Here is a 16377-nt window from a genome sequence, read left to right as displayed (position 1 = left end):
CTGCATTAGTGATGTTGCACAGCGTTCGCGATGTTGTGCTGCGGCCTGTCCATCCGGCCAGCCCCTTTGCCGACCAAAGATCGGCGAGAGTGCGTTGAGTGCGTGGGTGCTTGGGGTGCCCCCCATCCCTTTCACTGCTTCCACAAGCCATACAGACGCGTCATTCGCGAGGGTCTGATGCATGAGACGGCGAAGCTCTTGCCCAGACGGGCGCGATGTCGCAAAGAGCTGCAAAAGGTATGCTGGCTGGCTGGCTGGCGGGGCGCGGAAGGACCGCTGATGTTTGGAGGATCGAAACCTCGCAGTGGCCCCCCCTTTTCGCGAACCTATGTTTATGGCGTGGGCAGACCCAGAGACAGGTTTTTCTCCCAATTTTAACTGAGATTGAAGAACGGGAGAATAGTGATATGTGAGTAATGTTGTAAGTGTCCCATTCAACTGTGTAGCTTCACCTCTTGGACTTACGCAAATTAGGGTAAAAATAGATGAAGGAAAAGTTTGGTGGGGATTTTGAGTTGTCTTGGCCATTCTATGTATCAAAGGGTAATGTAGCTCTGAAAAGTCGGATAGCATGTTACTCCCACGCTCAACGGTACCGGATCTAGGGGCTATGAGGCTAGATCATGCCACGGAGTTTATATATACCGCTGTCTTCTTTGAGGTAGCGAGACGAGCCGCGAGGACCTTTAGTCTTCATATTTCTATCCACATATACAGAAGGATGGTTATAGGTCTTGGGCGTAATGAAACTCGAACAGACTTGCCAGTATTGCCAGTGTTTGCTTCAGCATACTTGAGCAGATAGATGACACGGATCGAAAATCCCTGACCCGCCCCTCCCATTTCCTGGAAGCAAGGATATCCAGTAATACCGGACCACATCGAAATCCACAAAATGACAGTTCTTTGATCTATAAAAACATAGAATTTCAACACGACCATCTAACAATATGATGCAAGAATGGGGTACAGGCGGGTAGCTTGACTGGTAGCACAGGGAGTACTATGTATGTGTGAACAGAATTTAGATCGCTTGCCTCTCTCCCTGCCTTTGACCATAAGCGAGATGCGCCACAAGCGGTACTAATCAGTACATCTTTTTGTCGATTCTTCATTCGCGTCGTCTTGTTGTTCAACATTTTCCCAGCAAACCTTGGTCTAGGTAAGCTCGCTTTCCTGAACAAAAAGGCTTAGGATGATATGATGCGTGTACTCAAAGTCCGCTTTTCAAAAAGAAACGTTTTACATATGAGTGAAATCAGAAAGATATGGGCAGGCTAGATGGAACACCCGTTCCTTGTTTGCTCGTCGGCGTCTTTATGGGATCTGCTTGACGAGCTGTCGTGAATAACACGATTATTTTGCCTATCTCGATTCCTTCGAAAACATATGCAATTAGACAAAATTCAGGGTAAATAAGAAAGTAAGACCACCAAAGAAACATCTAGCACTTTGAGCATTACTTTCAATTCGTTTTTGGCCAGTGCCAATCCTCTCCTCAGATGAAAGCTCGGGAGGAAAGAGACGACCTGGAAGTCAGATCATGGCCTGAGCGTCACCCTAAGAAACCTCACCTTCGGTGAGCAGCCATCCAGTCAGTCAGACCGAAGTCGGCATGGTCCGGAGTTCGGCATCTTTCGGCTCCCCCACCGTCGAATTTACGGCGGATAGAGGCCTCTGGGCCTCTTATAGGTTCTCCATCGTCTCTCCAGTGCTAGTGTCAATTCGGGCGCCAGTTGTGAGAGCCGGCCCGCGGGCAGGCAATAGCGTCATTTTCTCCGGTATCTTTTACCGGCCGACCAGTCTATTTTTGTTGATTTCGCACACACCTTCAATCCCACGAGACATCTCCAAAGCCGCTTGGTTGTGTCCCCAGAACACTGCGACAACGATCATCTCACAGCGCGCGCATGCTTGCAACATGCATTGTTCTTGTTAATACCCCTAGACTTTTTTTTCTCTCCATTTGACTTTTGTTCACCTTGGTCCCTCTTGACTAGCCACCATGCGCCGTGCAGCTGCATCCTCACTTCCCCTCCGCCGAGTGGGCGCATCGCTCAACGGCTCTGCCGCCCCAACCCGAGGCATCACAGAGCAGGCCGTCAACCGACGCTCCCTTTGCACAACTTGCCTTGCCAATAGACACAACACAAGCGCTGGAAGGTTGCGTCCGCTACCGAGTATTCTTACGCAACAAACCAGAAATGGGGGCCAGAGGAGGACGGCTTCGGCGGTAGCGACAGCGACAGAGGGAAACAGGGGTAGGGAATCAGAATCGCGAAAACAGTTTGGTGGCGCAAGGGGGGCTAATGAGAAGGCAGCTGCAAAAGATGAACACGGCCCGATACAAGAATACGACCGCCGAGTCGACAACGGCATTTTGCGCAACGACGAGCATCAGAGGGGCAAGTTTGCGCTCCCAGGAGCCGACATTGGCAGGGGGGGGGGAGAATCACATGCTGACGAGGGACAGGTATCATCCAGAGCCTCCAGCACCTCCACGACGAGCTGGTCAACTACCATGCGCCCGAAGTGAAGCAGCCGACTCTCGAGTCCATCAAGCCCGCAAAGTCAATGTTCGGATCCTGGTTCGGCGGGGGAAAGGCTGCCGAGGCTGCGATAGGAGCGATCCCGAGCAACTTGCCCCGCGGGCTGTACCTCTTTGGCGATGTCGGTAGCGGCAAGACGATGCTCATGGATCTGTTTTACGACACGCTGCCGAGCTCCGTCAAGACCAAGACGCGCATCCACTTCCACAACTTCATGCAGGATGTCCACAAGCGGCTACACAAGATGAAGATGCAGCACGGCAACGACGTCGACGCCGTTCCCTTTGTGGCAGCGCAGATCGCGGCGCAGGGCAACGTTCTCTGTTTCGACGAGTTCCAGTGCACCGACGTGGCAGACGCCATGATTCTGAGAAGGTGAGCTAGAAAGGGGAACCGCGCGCGAAAAGGGAACACTGTCGCAAACTGACACACCGGGGGGCAGACTACTAGAAGCGCTCATGTCACATGGCGTCGTACTGGTCACGACATCGAACCGACACCCCGACGAACTCTACAAGAACGGCATCCAGCGAGAATCCTTCATTCCCGCGATCAAGCTGCTCAAGAGCAGGCTCCATGTCATCAACCTGGACTCCCCGACAGACTACCGCAAGATCCCGAGACCGCCCTCGGGCGTGTACCACACCCCGCTCGACGCGCACGCGACCTCCCACGCCGAGAAGTGGTTCCGCTTCCTCGGCGACCCGGAGAACCCGGAGCCGCACCCGGAGGTGCAGAACGTCTGGGGCCGCGAGATCCACGTGCCGCGCGTGAGCGGCCGCTGCGCGTGGTTCACCTTTGACGAGCTCATCGGCAAGGCCACGTCGGCGGCGGACTACCTCGAGCTGGTGCGCAACTACGACGCCTTTGTCATCACCGACTGTCCCGGCATGACGTACCGCCAGCGCGACCTCGCCCGACGCTTCATCACCTTCATCGATGCCGTGTACGAGTCGCACGCGAAGTTGGTGCTGACAACGGAGAAGCCGCTGACGGAGCTATTCGTCTCCCGCGCCGAGCTAGAGGAGTCGTTGGAGAAGCAAGGGAAGAAGGATGAGGCCGGACAGCAGCAGAGCGGCGGTGATACCGCGGCGGCGACGCATCTCCTGGAGGACCTGGACCATAATATTGATTCCATCAAGGGCATGTCGGGCCTGTTCTCGGGAGACGAGGAGGCGTTTGCGTTTGCGCGCGCGCTGTCGCGTCTGAGTCACATGGGCAGCAAGGAGTGGGTTGAGCGCGGTATGGGGTTGGAGCAGCAGGGCGGCAAGAAGGAGCGCGACGACTGGGCCAAGGTCCGGAGTCGGCAGATGGAGGACAGCATGTAGAAGCGAGCGTTGTTTTAACGTCAGAGGGAAAGCATTTTACCCCGTTTGCCCGTCCCCTTTTTGACTGGGTTGCTGCCAGCCTTGGGCTGCGTCATGGCTGTAGCTGTTGGGAAAAGGGGGCTCACTTGTTTCTTATATGTTACCCGTCCGGGGTATCTAGGCGGTGGCATGCGCCAACGGCCCCCTTTTCGTCTTTTCATGAGCATTGGGTTCGTTTATGATGCTACGGCAGGACTGCATTTACGGGAAACTCGCATATCTTGGTCGAAAGGTCTATGTATATAAACCAGCCTCGTTCAAGACATGATTCTTCGGCTCAGTCAAGACAACACATCTCGATGATCGGGATTCATTTCAGACTCTCATCATTTGGCCATGCTTGTTCCCAGAAGGCCACCAGCGATTGTATATGTGGGAAAAGTATTATGATTGTACCAACTACGGCAAACTAGTAAATACCGGGAAGCAGAACCCAGGGCACTTCCCTCTTGAAGTCAACCCATTGCTCGCCGTACCGCTTGGAGCAGTACTCATTCAACGCCGGCACGCCGCGCGTGAGGAAGTCCACCGCCTGCCACACGCCCATGATCGTACCCCCGATGAAGCCTGACGCCGCCATGCAGTACCCCGCCCTCCAGAGCGCGTACCCGCCGTAGTTGATGTGCCGCGCCAGCTTCCAGAGCCCGCCGCGCATGACCTTGCCCTTGTTCTCGGGCCGGGCCTTGAACTGCTTGCGCTGCCACTCGGACGCCGTCTCGAGGAACATGCCGACGCCGTAGAGGACGCTTCCCAGGACGACCTGGTAGGGGAGAGAGGTACCCGGGAAGTCGCGCGGGGAAGTCAGGACGGAGGTGGACGCCGCGAGGAGGAGCAGGGAGTTTGCGCTGTTGACGAGGGTGTTGTAGAAGCTCACGCCAACAGCGGAGGACGGCGGGAATTCCTCGGCAGAGATGCCGACGAGCCAGTAGGCTTGTTTGACGAAGGAGCCGACGGACATGCCGAGGAGGATGAGGTGCGGGAGCGGCAGGTGGAGGTCGTCGAGGATGGCGACGCCCGTGGTGGAGAGGGCGGCTACGTTGAGGGGGATGGTGTTGATGCCGATTTTGGCGAGGGCGGCGGCGCCCCAGCCGCCGGCGACGAGCTTGTATTGGAAGAAGGGGTCGAGACCGCGGAGGCCGAGGAAGGTGAGGGTTCCTGGCACATTGGACTTTTTGACGCCGCGCTTGATGAGGTCGAAGTTTGGCTTCTCGGATTTGGAGGCCGCCATCTTAGAAGGCAGCACTCGTTTCGTGCGCGATTGAGCTTAGATGGATGTGGTGCTGGTGTGTGAGATGGCTAGATTCAAGAGATGTCGTCGAGATATATCGTGAGCCTACCTAGCTTGGCTCACAAGGTCGGACGAATGCAGGAGGAACACATGCAGGTCATCTCACTAGGAATGCGCGCCGGCTGCAACCGGCACTTTATACACGCGGCGGGGATGTGCTTGGGGAACCTGCGGTTGCTCCCCTCATGATATCATTTACTGCCTGAGGATGGCAAAGGAACAGGTCCAAGCCCGGCGTCTGTTCGCCCATTAAACGTTGTCGGAAGTTCGGGACAGCACTCCATGTTGTAAGGTAGCGGCTGTCGATGTTTGGTGTTCAGACGAGCTTAAAGAGGTAAGTCGGTACCGGTGTCCGATGAGCACCGAAGCTCCACACGAACGGGACGACGGGCAGGCTTGGAAACGGGTGGTACCGTGTGTGTCTTTTCATGCTGACAAACCCACCAAGCGATCAATTTTGGGCTACGGGTCTAGAGATCTTACGACAGAATTTTCAGCATCTTTTGGGTAAGTAGTCAAGGTATCCTATGAGTGCCTACTAAGTACAGAGAGGCCCCGCGATCCTCCAACGGACCAGACGCCGAGTCCGAGACATTATGGGGCACGTAGACCCGCTCCGACACGCTCCAGCATCCGTCAGCAGTAAGTGCCGGTAGCCCAGTGGGATGCGGAATTGGGCTTCCCCAGGCGCCAACCCAAGTACTTGCGACCACACCCGCTGGAGAACTCGAGATCCCGTCCGCTCTCTCCTAGATAAACCGGCGAGGGCCAGAGTAGTAGTCGGGTCGGAGACGACCGGCGAATGCCTGGTGTTGCATGTATTCCTCTTTGCTTTTTGGCGGGAGGCAATGAAGAATCTCAGGGTGATTGATGGCTAAGCATGATCACAAGGTGCCCGCATTGATTGGCTCGCTGAGCCAAAAGTTGCTCATAAAGGTAAGCCTTAAGGTACCTACCTACCTTGGAGCTTTCCATCGGGTCGCCCGAATACCTTGGGGGTCCGCCTAAAACAGAAGGGTAAAAACCCACGTTGCCTGCAGGAAACACGCTGCGAAACAGCGAGATCGAGTCTTTTAAGGAACCCGTCAACAATGTTATAGCAGTGGCAACTTTACATAACTGTGTGTTGCCAGATGAAGGCGAAGGAAACCGTTCAGTCAGGTACCTACTGGATGGGAGCTGGATGATTAGGTAAGGCATCTCATCTGTTCCGGTCTTACGGACATCCGAGGTACGTACCTAAGGCAAGGTACCCGCTTGCAAGCATTGGTGGCGTGCCAGGCACCCAGGCAACCCGCGGGGAATGTGTGAGGATGGATTCGAGACAGGGGAGCTTGCCGAGCTGTCGCAGACCTGCTGACGCTTAGCTACCTTATCTTATCTAGGCACCTATCAGTGCTGCCGACATGACGCCAGCCATCTTCCCGTCCCCTTCAACAACATCCACCTGAGTACCTTACATACCTCCCACATCATCCCCAGATTGTATCATCACCAACCCTTACTATTCATTCAAGATGAAGGTCGCCAAAGCTTTGCCTCTTGCCGTGCTGGCCCACTCGGTCAGCGCTCGCTTTGTTGCTGAGGAGGAGATCAACCGTGTCCAGCTGTATCCCGCCGGCTCCGAGCCCGAGAAGTACCTCATCGAACTCGCCCCAGGCAACACTCGCTGGGTGACTGAGGAGGAGAAGTGGGAGCTTCGTAGAGTACGATTCCCCTCATCGCCGCTCCTTTTATTTGCAGAAGTGCTGACACGACGCCTCGCAGAACGGAAACCGCTTCTTCGATATCACCGACCACAAGGAATTCGGTGCAAACCGCCTCCACACCAAGACGAAGAAGAGCGTCTTCCCCGAGAAGTGTCGCCTCCAGGACAAGGTTAAGCCTCTCATCAAGGATCTTGACAAGAAGGAGATCCAGACCAACCTGGAGAAGTTCACGAGCTTCCACACCCGCTACTTCAAGTCCGACTACGGCCGCCAGTCTTCCGAATGGCTTCTGGCAAAGCTGAACACCATCATCAAGGACGCTGGTGCCGACAAGCACGTCTACGCCGAGGCCTTCCCCCACACCTGGCAACAGAGCTCCATCATTGTCACCATCCCGGGCAAGTCTAACAGCACCGTCGTCATCGGTGCGCACCAGGATTCCATCAACCTGTGGCTGCCTTCCATTCTCGCCGCGCCCGGTGCCGATGACGATGGCAGTGGTTCCATGACCATTCTCGAGGCTTTCCGCACCCTCCTTAAGTCCAAGGATGTCATTTCTGGCAAGGCTGACAACACCATCGAGTTCCACTGGTACAGCGCCGAGGAGGGCGGTCTGCTTGGTAGCCAGGCCATTTTCTCGTCCTACGAGCAGGATGGACGCGACATCAAGGCCATGCTCCAGCAGGATATGACTGGATTTGTTCAAGGAACGCTCGATGCTGGAAAGCCTGAGAGCGTCGGTGTCATTACCGACTTTGTTGATCCCGGCTTGACCGGCTTCATCAAGAAGGTCATCGTCGAGGTAAGTCAAAATGAATCCCATAGTTGCCGACACGAGTTTGTACTCACATAACTGCAGTACTGCAAGGTTCCCTACGTCGAGACCAAGTGCGGATACGCCTGCTCCGACCATGCCTCTGCAAGCAAGGCTGGCTACCCCTCCGCCTTCGTGATCGAGTCTGCCTTCGAGGACTCTGACAAGCACATTCACAGCACTGATGACAACATTAAGTACTTGTCGTTTGACCACATGCTTGAGCACGCCAAGATGACTCTTGGTCTCGTGTACGAGCTTGGCTTCACCGACTTCGCCGCTCTGGAGAAGCAAGGCCAGGTTTCCGAGGAGTTGTAAACGGCTGGATGAATGATGCATACGCATGATATTAGTTATGATGCCCTACGTATTTTGAATAGATGATGCTTTCATGCGATGAAATTACGTCTCATCACGCTCGCCCATGGAAGTTGCTTATATGATCGAATTGCCCTTTGGCGCTCTTATTTTACGGCCCATTTACGGCAGAGAGGTTACTCCGTAAAGCCGAATAGCGGGCTTTCGAGCAGCTGTTCTGCAATCGCGTGTAGTTATTGTTTGCTACGCAAAGGCGGCCGAATCATCAATAGTACAGTGATGTTCATCCGGAACCTGGAAGGAGGCACCCATAGGCGGATGGCGAGATATCGATATTTGATTAATATCATTTTTCACTGATAAGTCTACACGGAAGTTAATTCTGATACAGGCTGAAATCCTCATTCATTTTATTATCGGATTAGACTCGCTATCTGGATTGTCTAGTGAAGAAGAGCAGCATCACCTTTGCGTCTTGGTGTGCGACAAGCTTACATTTTGCATTCAGTTATACAGTTGATATCCCAGTGAAGGCTTTGGCTCAACGAACCGTCAGCAAGTGGTCCTGGTCGCCCACTGGCGTCTTCTTTTGCGACAGAGAAAGTCAGCACGAATTAAACTCTCAATGACTTGACTTGACACGGTCCCAATAGGCAGGTTGCCATCTCTTGGAGGCTCTGTGGAAAGATGGCTCGACTAAGGTCTCCAGAAAACTTAAGTAGGTACCTGCATAAGTCGCCTGGTTATCTAATCAAATTAGCTCCATGGGCCCCGCCCAAAGATGCCTCTCAACTGCAGTCTTGCCCTCGTTCCTACCTTAAGGTAGACTTGCGAACCTTGGCAGGTAAGGAGGATACTGAAGTGATGTCACTGACGTGCATGCGATGGCAAGTAACCGTTCCATAAAGGTTCTGCTCTGGGGAAGCGACGTTGGAATTGGGATTGGCACATGGTCAGGTTGCTTCCAGGACGTCTCCGATGGGTCTAGGCTTCAGAGTGGGGCGGGTTTGTATGTACAGACGCCCGCCGCACAGGGGGTCTAAGCTCGCTCCGGTCCAGTCTGCCGATTCGACACCTCCCGCAAGCCTGCAACCCAGATTCTGTACTTTCCTACTCCACCTCTCAACTTTACATCAACATCATCCAAACCACCACCGCTTCAGCCAACGTCTTATCCTTTTCGATTTCACTCATAACTGGGCCCGGAACGTTGCTTTGATTCCCATTTCTTCGCTTGATCAACTTTTCGGCAATCTAGCTTTGCTTGTGTGCCAAGACAGTATAAGCAACATACGAACACTGCGAACAAAGGCATCTTGCACTGCTTGCCTCGAGTCAGTGCGTCTTGCACTCCCACAACGAAACACATCTCATTGCCGACTGCTTTTCATTAAACCCCGCATTGGGCATCAGCAAACATGGAGGAACCCCAGGAGCCGAAAGAGCATGCCATCGCCACAGCTCCATATAGCCACAGGCCCCCCAGTCCTCCCTATATACCCATTCCCATGACATTTGCTAAAGGCGACGCTACTTGCGCCTTTACCCCCTCATTCAACAATGTCGATGCCATGCACCTTACGAGCGAGGATCTCAGAATCATAACTCGGGACAAGACACAGACTGCCACAGACAGGTCAGTTGGCTGGAACTACGAGGCTCGACGAAAGGCACAGACGCTCCTGGACTTCCTATATCTCGGTCCGTTATCTGTTGCTCGCGACGAAGCTTGGCTTGCCAAGGAGGGAATCACCATGGTCATTGTTACACGACATGCCAGGGTGGCTCAAGCTCGACTGATGAGTGTCGACAAGGTAGCGCAGAAGCTCGGCATACAAGTCGAATATTTAGACGTCTTGGACAACTCTGAATTGATCCGTGGCTTCCCAGAGGTGGTGAGGAAAATCAATGGGCATCTGATCGACGTGTATCGCAGTCAAGTTGTGGGTGCGCAGGAAGGCCGGATGGCAGTCGATGATGAAAGCTTCAGGAGTGGCAAGATTCTCCTTGTTTGCGAAACAGGAAACGACCGGTCAGCTTTCGTTGCTGCAGCTTACATCATGACCATGTACGGAAAGGATATGATCTCATCCGTGCAATTTGTCTCCATGCAACGATTCTCCGCCAACTTCGACGAGGATGGGAAGAGGATGCTACAAGCATACGAAGACATCCTCAATGCCCAAAGAAGTGTCTCTAGTGTGACCAGAGATGTTCCTCGAGCCGGCCAGTCGCAAGGACACACCGGTGGAGGCGGCAAGCGCGGTATCGAAACGACTCTTGACGACGAGGACAGGCAGGGCGGAGGATATGAGACATTCGCCACGGATCGTGAGCGGTACCAGGACAGGGGCAAATTTGTCCCGTTTCGTGATCGGGATACAGTCGCGTAGGGACGACTCTAGTCGATCGCAGAGACCTGGAGCTGAAGAGATTTGTAGCGGAGGCATTGCATCAGTGATTATGGCGTCAGCAGGAAGACCGCCTTCAGCCGTCATTAGGAGCAGACTCATTATGGGGAATTAGAACTTTGCTTTGGGAACATGGATAGGCGTCAAAGGTGTCAGTCAGTATACCCGTTTCAGTCGGCAACGACTTTCTCTCAGGGCAGTTTAGACCTGCTTTCACCGCTATCAGATTCCAGCATTTACACTATCTCAAATTGTGCCCATTCTAAGATGATTTATTGCGTAGATAGACACGCCCAGTACAAAAGGTCACACATATAATGACTATGGTCTGAATTATTTACGTAATAGACAAGTATGCAGGTCAAATTGGTCTCATGAAACTTTCATATAGATATTATTCACTCATTCTTCTTCTAGGATAGGCCACGGGCTGTTATTGTCATATTCTCAGTGTTTCCTCGGTAGATCACCCATCGAAAGGATGCGAATCATGATATAGAAAGGACCAATTCGCTGTAGTCATCCTCAGTGCAACTACACCATGCCACCGGGGTAGAAATTGACCCCCTGGGCCAGTCAACAAGCCTGCGTGAGGCTATCCCATGGGGAGAGACCGACCTCCGGTGAACCTCAGGTCGCAGGACTCATCTCATCTCACTTCACCCTACACGCAACCCTTCCATGGCAACGAGGAAGGAGCAGCCGCCTCGACAATTTTTTCTTCCGGGCCCCACTGCTCCTTCTTCATACATCCCTCTCACGAACGCGAGATTTCTGGTCCAAACAATCTCACTTGGCTGTCAACAATCCTTCTTTTCACTCTCACACAAGCCCTACTCTCTCACTCTCTCAACCCACACCTCACTTTTCCCACTTACCTCTCACTTTGCCTCATCCGCCATTCCAAATTCATCACACTCACCATCACCACTGAAGTAAGTAGTCGCCGCTGCTCTCCCAATCCACCCCCCATGGGAATATCGCATACTAATACCCATCGAAAGATGGAGGAAGCGGGCGGCCGGAAGCGTGCGCTGCGGCGCTCGACTCAGGCAGTTCAGAGGGGTAGGTACCAGGAGCCATATGCGCTCGGGGTTCAAAGGCCGGCCTGGGTTCACCCAGACCCGGTCTTTGACCCCGGCGCGGCTCGTTGGGCGTCCTTCCCAACCATCCCCCTGGACCAGCGCGGTCCGGGGGATGAGTATGTGGAGGCGAGAGACCGGGGCGAGCTGGACGCCTGGCTGCGAGAGCAGAACCCCTCCCCCGAGCACTTTAGTGACGACGGTAATTACTTCTTACTCCTACTCATCGTATATCCCGCTAATAAGCCGCAGAGGAGAAGGAGGAGGACGAGCGGCCGGAGGGCGTGCGTGAGGCCAAGGGCGAGGACGAGGGCGAGGGGCTCTCGACAAACATGGACTGGGGCAGCCCAGAGCCTGGGGAGGTTGAGCCCATTGCCTGGGCTCACCTCGGCCACGGCGCCCAATGGGTCTTGCTGGAGGTCCTTTGTGACTCCGAGACCTTTGCTTCGGCAACCCGGGCTCTGGGCTTAACCACTCCAGATGTCATTGACTTTGTTGTGGCCTACATCCAGTACCACCGCCTGATCCAGGGGTGGGCAGAGACCTGCGACAAGATGGGCGTCTCTGAGCTCCCCGACCTGATCCATGGCCAAGGGCCATCGAGAGACGTCGTGAATTTCCTGCACCAGCCGGATCTTCCCACTCACACCATCAAGCCCGACGAGTACGAGAGAGCCTGCCAGTACTTGTGCCAAACAGGATTAGGCGAGCACATCCGAGGACTTGAGAAGTGCCGCGGGATCTCAGAGGGCTTCCTCCAGATTCCAATTGAGCGGGAGATTCTGGCCTCCTGCATTGCCATCCTTGAGAAAGGCAAGAATGGTCCAGATGTGCACGAAATCGACAATCCTGGTCATAACGGATCGCAAACTTGGCACGATCAGTACGACGAGAAGTACCATGAGTTGGTGAACAGGGTATTGCAGATTCAAGCATACCTCCCTCCTTTGGATCTGACGAAGGGCAGCCAGGCGAGCACATCGTCTGCGACCAATCCCACAGAGCAGCATGGCACTCCCACTCCAGAGTCAGTGAGTGAGCCTCACAGTGCCGGTCAAGTATACGCTCAGAACAACCCAATGTTTGGCGAGAACAACCAGGTAAGCTCCTTCTTATTCTTTCATCTCATGTCTTCCTTTGCAATTCGTCCGTTGTTCTTGACGTGAACCTCGGTGGCTCTCGCCTTTGAAGTTAAGACGAGAACTGGGCTAACGGTCAGCAGTATGCATGGGTTTTTGATAACTTGGACATGGACGAGCTTTACAATCCCACCGAAGTCCACAAGTATCGCAACCGCCCCGCTGTCTCCTATGAGAGCTTTCAGTCTGCTGCCGATGGCAACCTTGAAGTCACTCAGGCGCAGGAGTATGATCAATATGAGGAGTACCCGCTTCCCGATGATCAAGCACTCAAAGAAGCATCCCACGAGGCTCAAGACAACAATCTGCCGGCCGCCCACTTGTTCCACTTCGAAGAACTCCTGCCCGAGGCAGAGGATCTCATGCCCTGCCCCTTCTTCGCAGAGCCAGAGCCACCCGTGGACCATACTCGCATCTCTACAAACCCGTCTCTCCCCGTATTGCAGACTCATGATGAGGACCAGTTAACTCCACAGAGCGCAAGCTCAGCGGTGCCTCAGCCCTTCATTTCTTATATTGATGAGGTGGACCCCAACAGGAAGCCTTCCGACTCACCTGCCTACGAATATTTCCAGTCAGCTGACTACAAGAAACATCTCTACAGCAACCACCCCGATTGGTTCGTCGACGAGATGTTACTTCCAGTTGTTCGACCGGAGGTGCCCGCTATCCAGGCGACTGCTCACCAGAGTGTTGCTCAGGAGGCCACCCAGCAGGAGAACAATACTGAGGAGGACTCGAATGTCAACTTGAATGCCAACTCCAACGCGAACTCCAACACGAACTCGAAAGCCGCCGCGAACGCCAACCCGAGCGCCACCCCGAACTCCAACTTGAACATGGAGCCTTCGCATCCGACGCCGAGCACCGATACGTCTGGAGCTCCTGGAGTGTCTGAAGTCTCTGAAGCACCTGCGGTCTCTCACGCCCCCAAGCTCTTCGAAGCCCCCGGATTTTCTGCAGTCGCCAATATTCCCCAGAGCTCTACAATCTCTGAGGCTTCGAAGGTATCTAGAGTCCCTGGAAGCTCTAAGGTGTCCGCGGTATCTACAGAGAAAGAGCCTCGCTTCGCATTGAAGGCCCCCATGCCTCCAGTCCAGGAAGAAATCACTTTCTACAACACCCCTGCGGTAGTCGCCAGAGACTCGCGCCCACGCACTGTCATTGACTTGACTGATGAATCTGCGAGACCTATGGCTGCTACTCCAGCGAGACCCGTGGTCGCTCCTCCCTCGAGAAACACCAACACAGCCCGAACTCCGGCTATGCGCATGGATAGTCCCGAAGCTCCATCCACCAAGAGCTCTACCAAGCCATCCCGCAAACGTGCGGCTGATGACAGCGATGGTGACTATGTTCCCAAGCCCAAGAGAGCCCGCCCTGCGAAGAAGGCTGCGGCCGTTCTGCCCCAACCGCAGGTGATGGGTCCTGACGGAGTACTTATACCCGTCAAGCGTGGCCGAGGACGTCCCCGCAAGTATCCCAGACCTGAAAACATCGCTGCCGCGCAAGCTGCTGCTGCTGCTGCGAATCAGGCTGCTGCAAATCAAGCTGCTGCAAACCAAACTGCCACGGACCAGACTGCCACGGACCAGACTGCCACGAACCAAGCTGCTATGAACCGAGCTACCGCGAGCCAAGCTACCGTGAAGCGAGCTACAAACCAGTCGACGACTATGCAGACCCCCGCGAACAGTTCTCCCATTCTGAACGCTGCTACACCTCCGGCGAACAACCCAGTTCCCAGCACCGAGCCAATGCTCCCGCAGGCGGCCAAAGGTGCCGTGCCGAGTCGGAGACGTCGAAACAAACCGAAGACGAACCAGTCTACCGAGAGCAGCCGTCAAGCTAGCGTTGATCAGCCTCACATGCAGAGAATTGCCCAGTATCAGGACAGAATGACCCCAGTCTCTAGATACAGCAATGAGCCTTCGAACTCATATACCGACTTCAGAGCTGACGTTCGTCCAACGACGAGCTACGAGCGTATGCCCGCGTCTTTCGTTACTGAAATGAGACCGTCTGGTACTGACTTGCGTCAATCCTCGCTTCCTGGAGCCTATGAGCCTTTGAGTTCATACGCTACTTTTCCGGCGCCCGAACCCAGAGCTGGTGTCCGTCAACCGACAAGCTACGAGCGCAAGCCTCATCCTGATTCTTTTGGCACACGTTCATCTGCTGCTGAGCCGCGTCAATCGTCGACTCCTAGAGCCTATCAACCTTCGAACTCATACACTGCTATGGAAACTGCACCCACAGAGTATAGTCGTCGTCAGGATGAAATTCAAGAGCGTATGCCCACGGCTTCTGCTTCACGCATGCAGTCGTCAGCTAGTGATCTGCGTCAATCCTCGGTCCCTAGTCCCTATTCGAATCCGAACCCATTCTCTGCTCTAGTGACCGATTTCACAACTCACAGTCGTCAGCCGGGAGGCCAAGAGCGTATGCCCGCGTCGTCAACTTCTACGGTGCAGCCGTTTGCTACTGTCGAGCGTCAGTCATCGCTTCCTGGAGCTTATTCTCGCCCTCCGGCACTTACACCCCATCCCGACATCGAGATCCTAGAGCCCTCCATGCCAGCCATAGCGCCAGATCTGAAACGCTCGTCTTTCCAGCAATCATCGCATACTGCTGCCTCAAACAACTCTTCGAGAAAAGTCGATCTCAAGGCCCCAGGACCTCCTCGCCAGGACAAGCTTGGTAGGTTGTTCCCTCCTCAGTATGAGACATACGAGGAGTTTTGGGTATCGGTGCCCGATGGCGCGGACTATGCCTTGAAGATGGTCGAGAAGGGGTGGCCTTCTGACGTTGCCATGCAGCTTGCCCGAGAGCGCATTGCTATGAACATGGCTTCGTGGCCCAACAGCATCTACTCGCTTCATTACAAGCCGAATGCTCCGCCAACCCCATTCCCGGGCGTTACCGCTAGCATTCGCAGAGAAATTGAAGCTGAGAAGGCCGCCGCCGCTCAGAAGCGCAAAGAAAACGAACAGGCAGACAAGTGATTCGGCCGATGACCTTGCTAGAGAATTCCTACAGCGATCTAGTAGCATCGATGAACATCAAAGTATCAAGAAGCGAAAGGTTGCAAGTCTGGCTCAACGGCAAGAATACATCAATTGCATCGCGGGACATACTCTGCCTACTATAAGGCACCATAAAAGAAAAAAGCACAAAAAAAAAAAAAGAACACCATTACAGCAGAAAAGTTGACCCAAGATGCCAGACACACGACCATCGGGTCTCCTGGTTTGCGAGAACTTTCTTGCTACATCGGCGGTCTTTTCTCTTGCTTCTTTCACTTTTTCAACGGGACGGATTTTGGTCTTCGTTGCATATCGCGCTCCTACTTGGAGAATTTGGTTTCGGTATTGGGGAGGACTCAGGATTCGGGTGGCTTTCTCTTTTGCACATACCTCTATGGATGGCTTGCAGATGACATTGGTTCGGAGGATGATACCCATTTGGAATTCGGGAAGGCTTTCTTGGGGAAAAGGCCCCTTAATTTTGTTAAGATACCCATCGCATCAGTGCGATTTGTTGTGAGTTAGGAAAAAAATCAGGTTGCCCAAAATGAAGTCCACTTTGGTTCGTGATGTAATAACTGCTTCGTAAGATGTCGTTGATCCGGGCCATCAGAAATGCCACCAGTATTATGTAAGTTAGCGCTGAGCTAAGTGAACAGGGGTTAGTGACGGCG

The 16377-nt window shown here is 54.0% G+C and overlaps 5 protein-coding genes across 5 annotated transcripts; 4 read left to right on the top strand and 1 right to left on the bottom strand.

The window, feature by feature from the left end:
* Positions 1–2005: 2005 nt before the first annotated feature.
* Positions 2006–3877, top strand: CPAR01_04918 (AFG1-like ATPase; the record flags this gene model as incomplete). The annotated part of the gene is made up of 3 exons (XM_060489198.1): positions 2006–2261; positions 2474–2924; positions 2992–3877. The coding sequence occupies 3 exons, from the start codon at positions 2006–2008 to the stop codon at positions 3875–3877; spliced, it is 1593 nt and encodes a 530-aa protein (XP_060353404.1).
* A 448-nt stretch (positions 3878–4325) lies between these two features.
* CPAR01_04917 (uncharacterized protein) lies at positions 4326–5144 on the bottom strand (the record flags this gene model as incomplete). Its single annotated transcript, XM_060489197.1, has 1 exon — positions 4326–5144. The coding sequence occupies one exon, from the start codon at positions 5142–5144 to the stop codon at positions 4326–4328; it is 819 nt and encodes a 272-aa protein (XP_060353403.1).
* A 1577-nt stretch (positions 5145–6721) lies between these two features.
* On the top strand, positions 6722–8045 carry CPAR01_04916 (peptidase family M28; the record flags this gene model as incomplete). The annotated part of the gene is made up of 3 exons (XM_060489196.1): positions 6722–6910; positions 6972–7715; positions 7773–8045. The coding sequence occupies 3 exons, from the start codon at positions 6722–6724 to the stop codon at positions 8043–8045; spliced, it is 1206 nt and encodes a 401-aa protein (XP_060353402.1).
* A 1418-nt stretch (positions 8046–9463) lies between these two features.
* On the top strand, positions 9464–10438 carry CPAR01_04915 (dual specificity phosphatase; the record flags this gene model as incomplete). Its single annotated transcript, XM_060489195.1, has 1 exon — positions 9464–10438. One exon carries the CDS (start codon positions 9464–9466, stop codon positions 10436–10438), a length of 975 nt encoding a protein of 324 aa, XP_060353401.1.
* Positions 10439–11460: 1022 nt separating this feature from the next.
* Positions 11461–15682, top strand: CPAR01_04914 (uncharacterized protein; the record flags this gene model as incomplete). Its single annotated transcript, XM_060489194.1, has 3 exons — positions 11461–11740; positions 11791–12638; positions 12761–15682. 3 exons carry the CDS (start codon positions 11461–11463, stop codon positions 15680–15682), a joined length of 4050 nt encoding a protein of 1349 aa, XP_060353400.1.
* Positions 15683–16377: the final 695 nt, after the last annotated feature.

The sequence above is a fragment of the Colletotrichum paranaense genome (assembly GCF_030867605.1).
Source record: "Colletotrichum paranaense strain IMI 384185 chromosome Unknown Scaffold_3.1, whole genome shotgun sequence".
Taxonomy (NCBI): domain Eukaryota; kingdom Fungi; phylum Ascomycota; class Sordariomycetes; order Glomerellales; family Glomerellaceae; genus Colletotrichum; species Colletotrichum paranaense.
The sequence above is the reverse complement of the archived record's forward strand: the minus strand, read 5'-3'. Positions and strand labels throughout refer to the sequence as shown.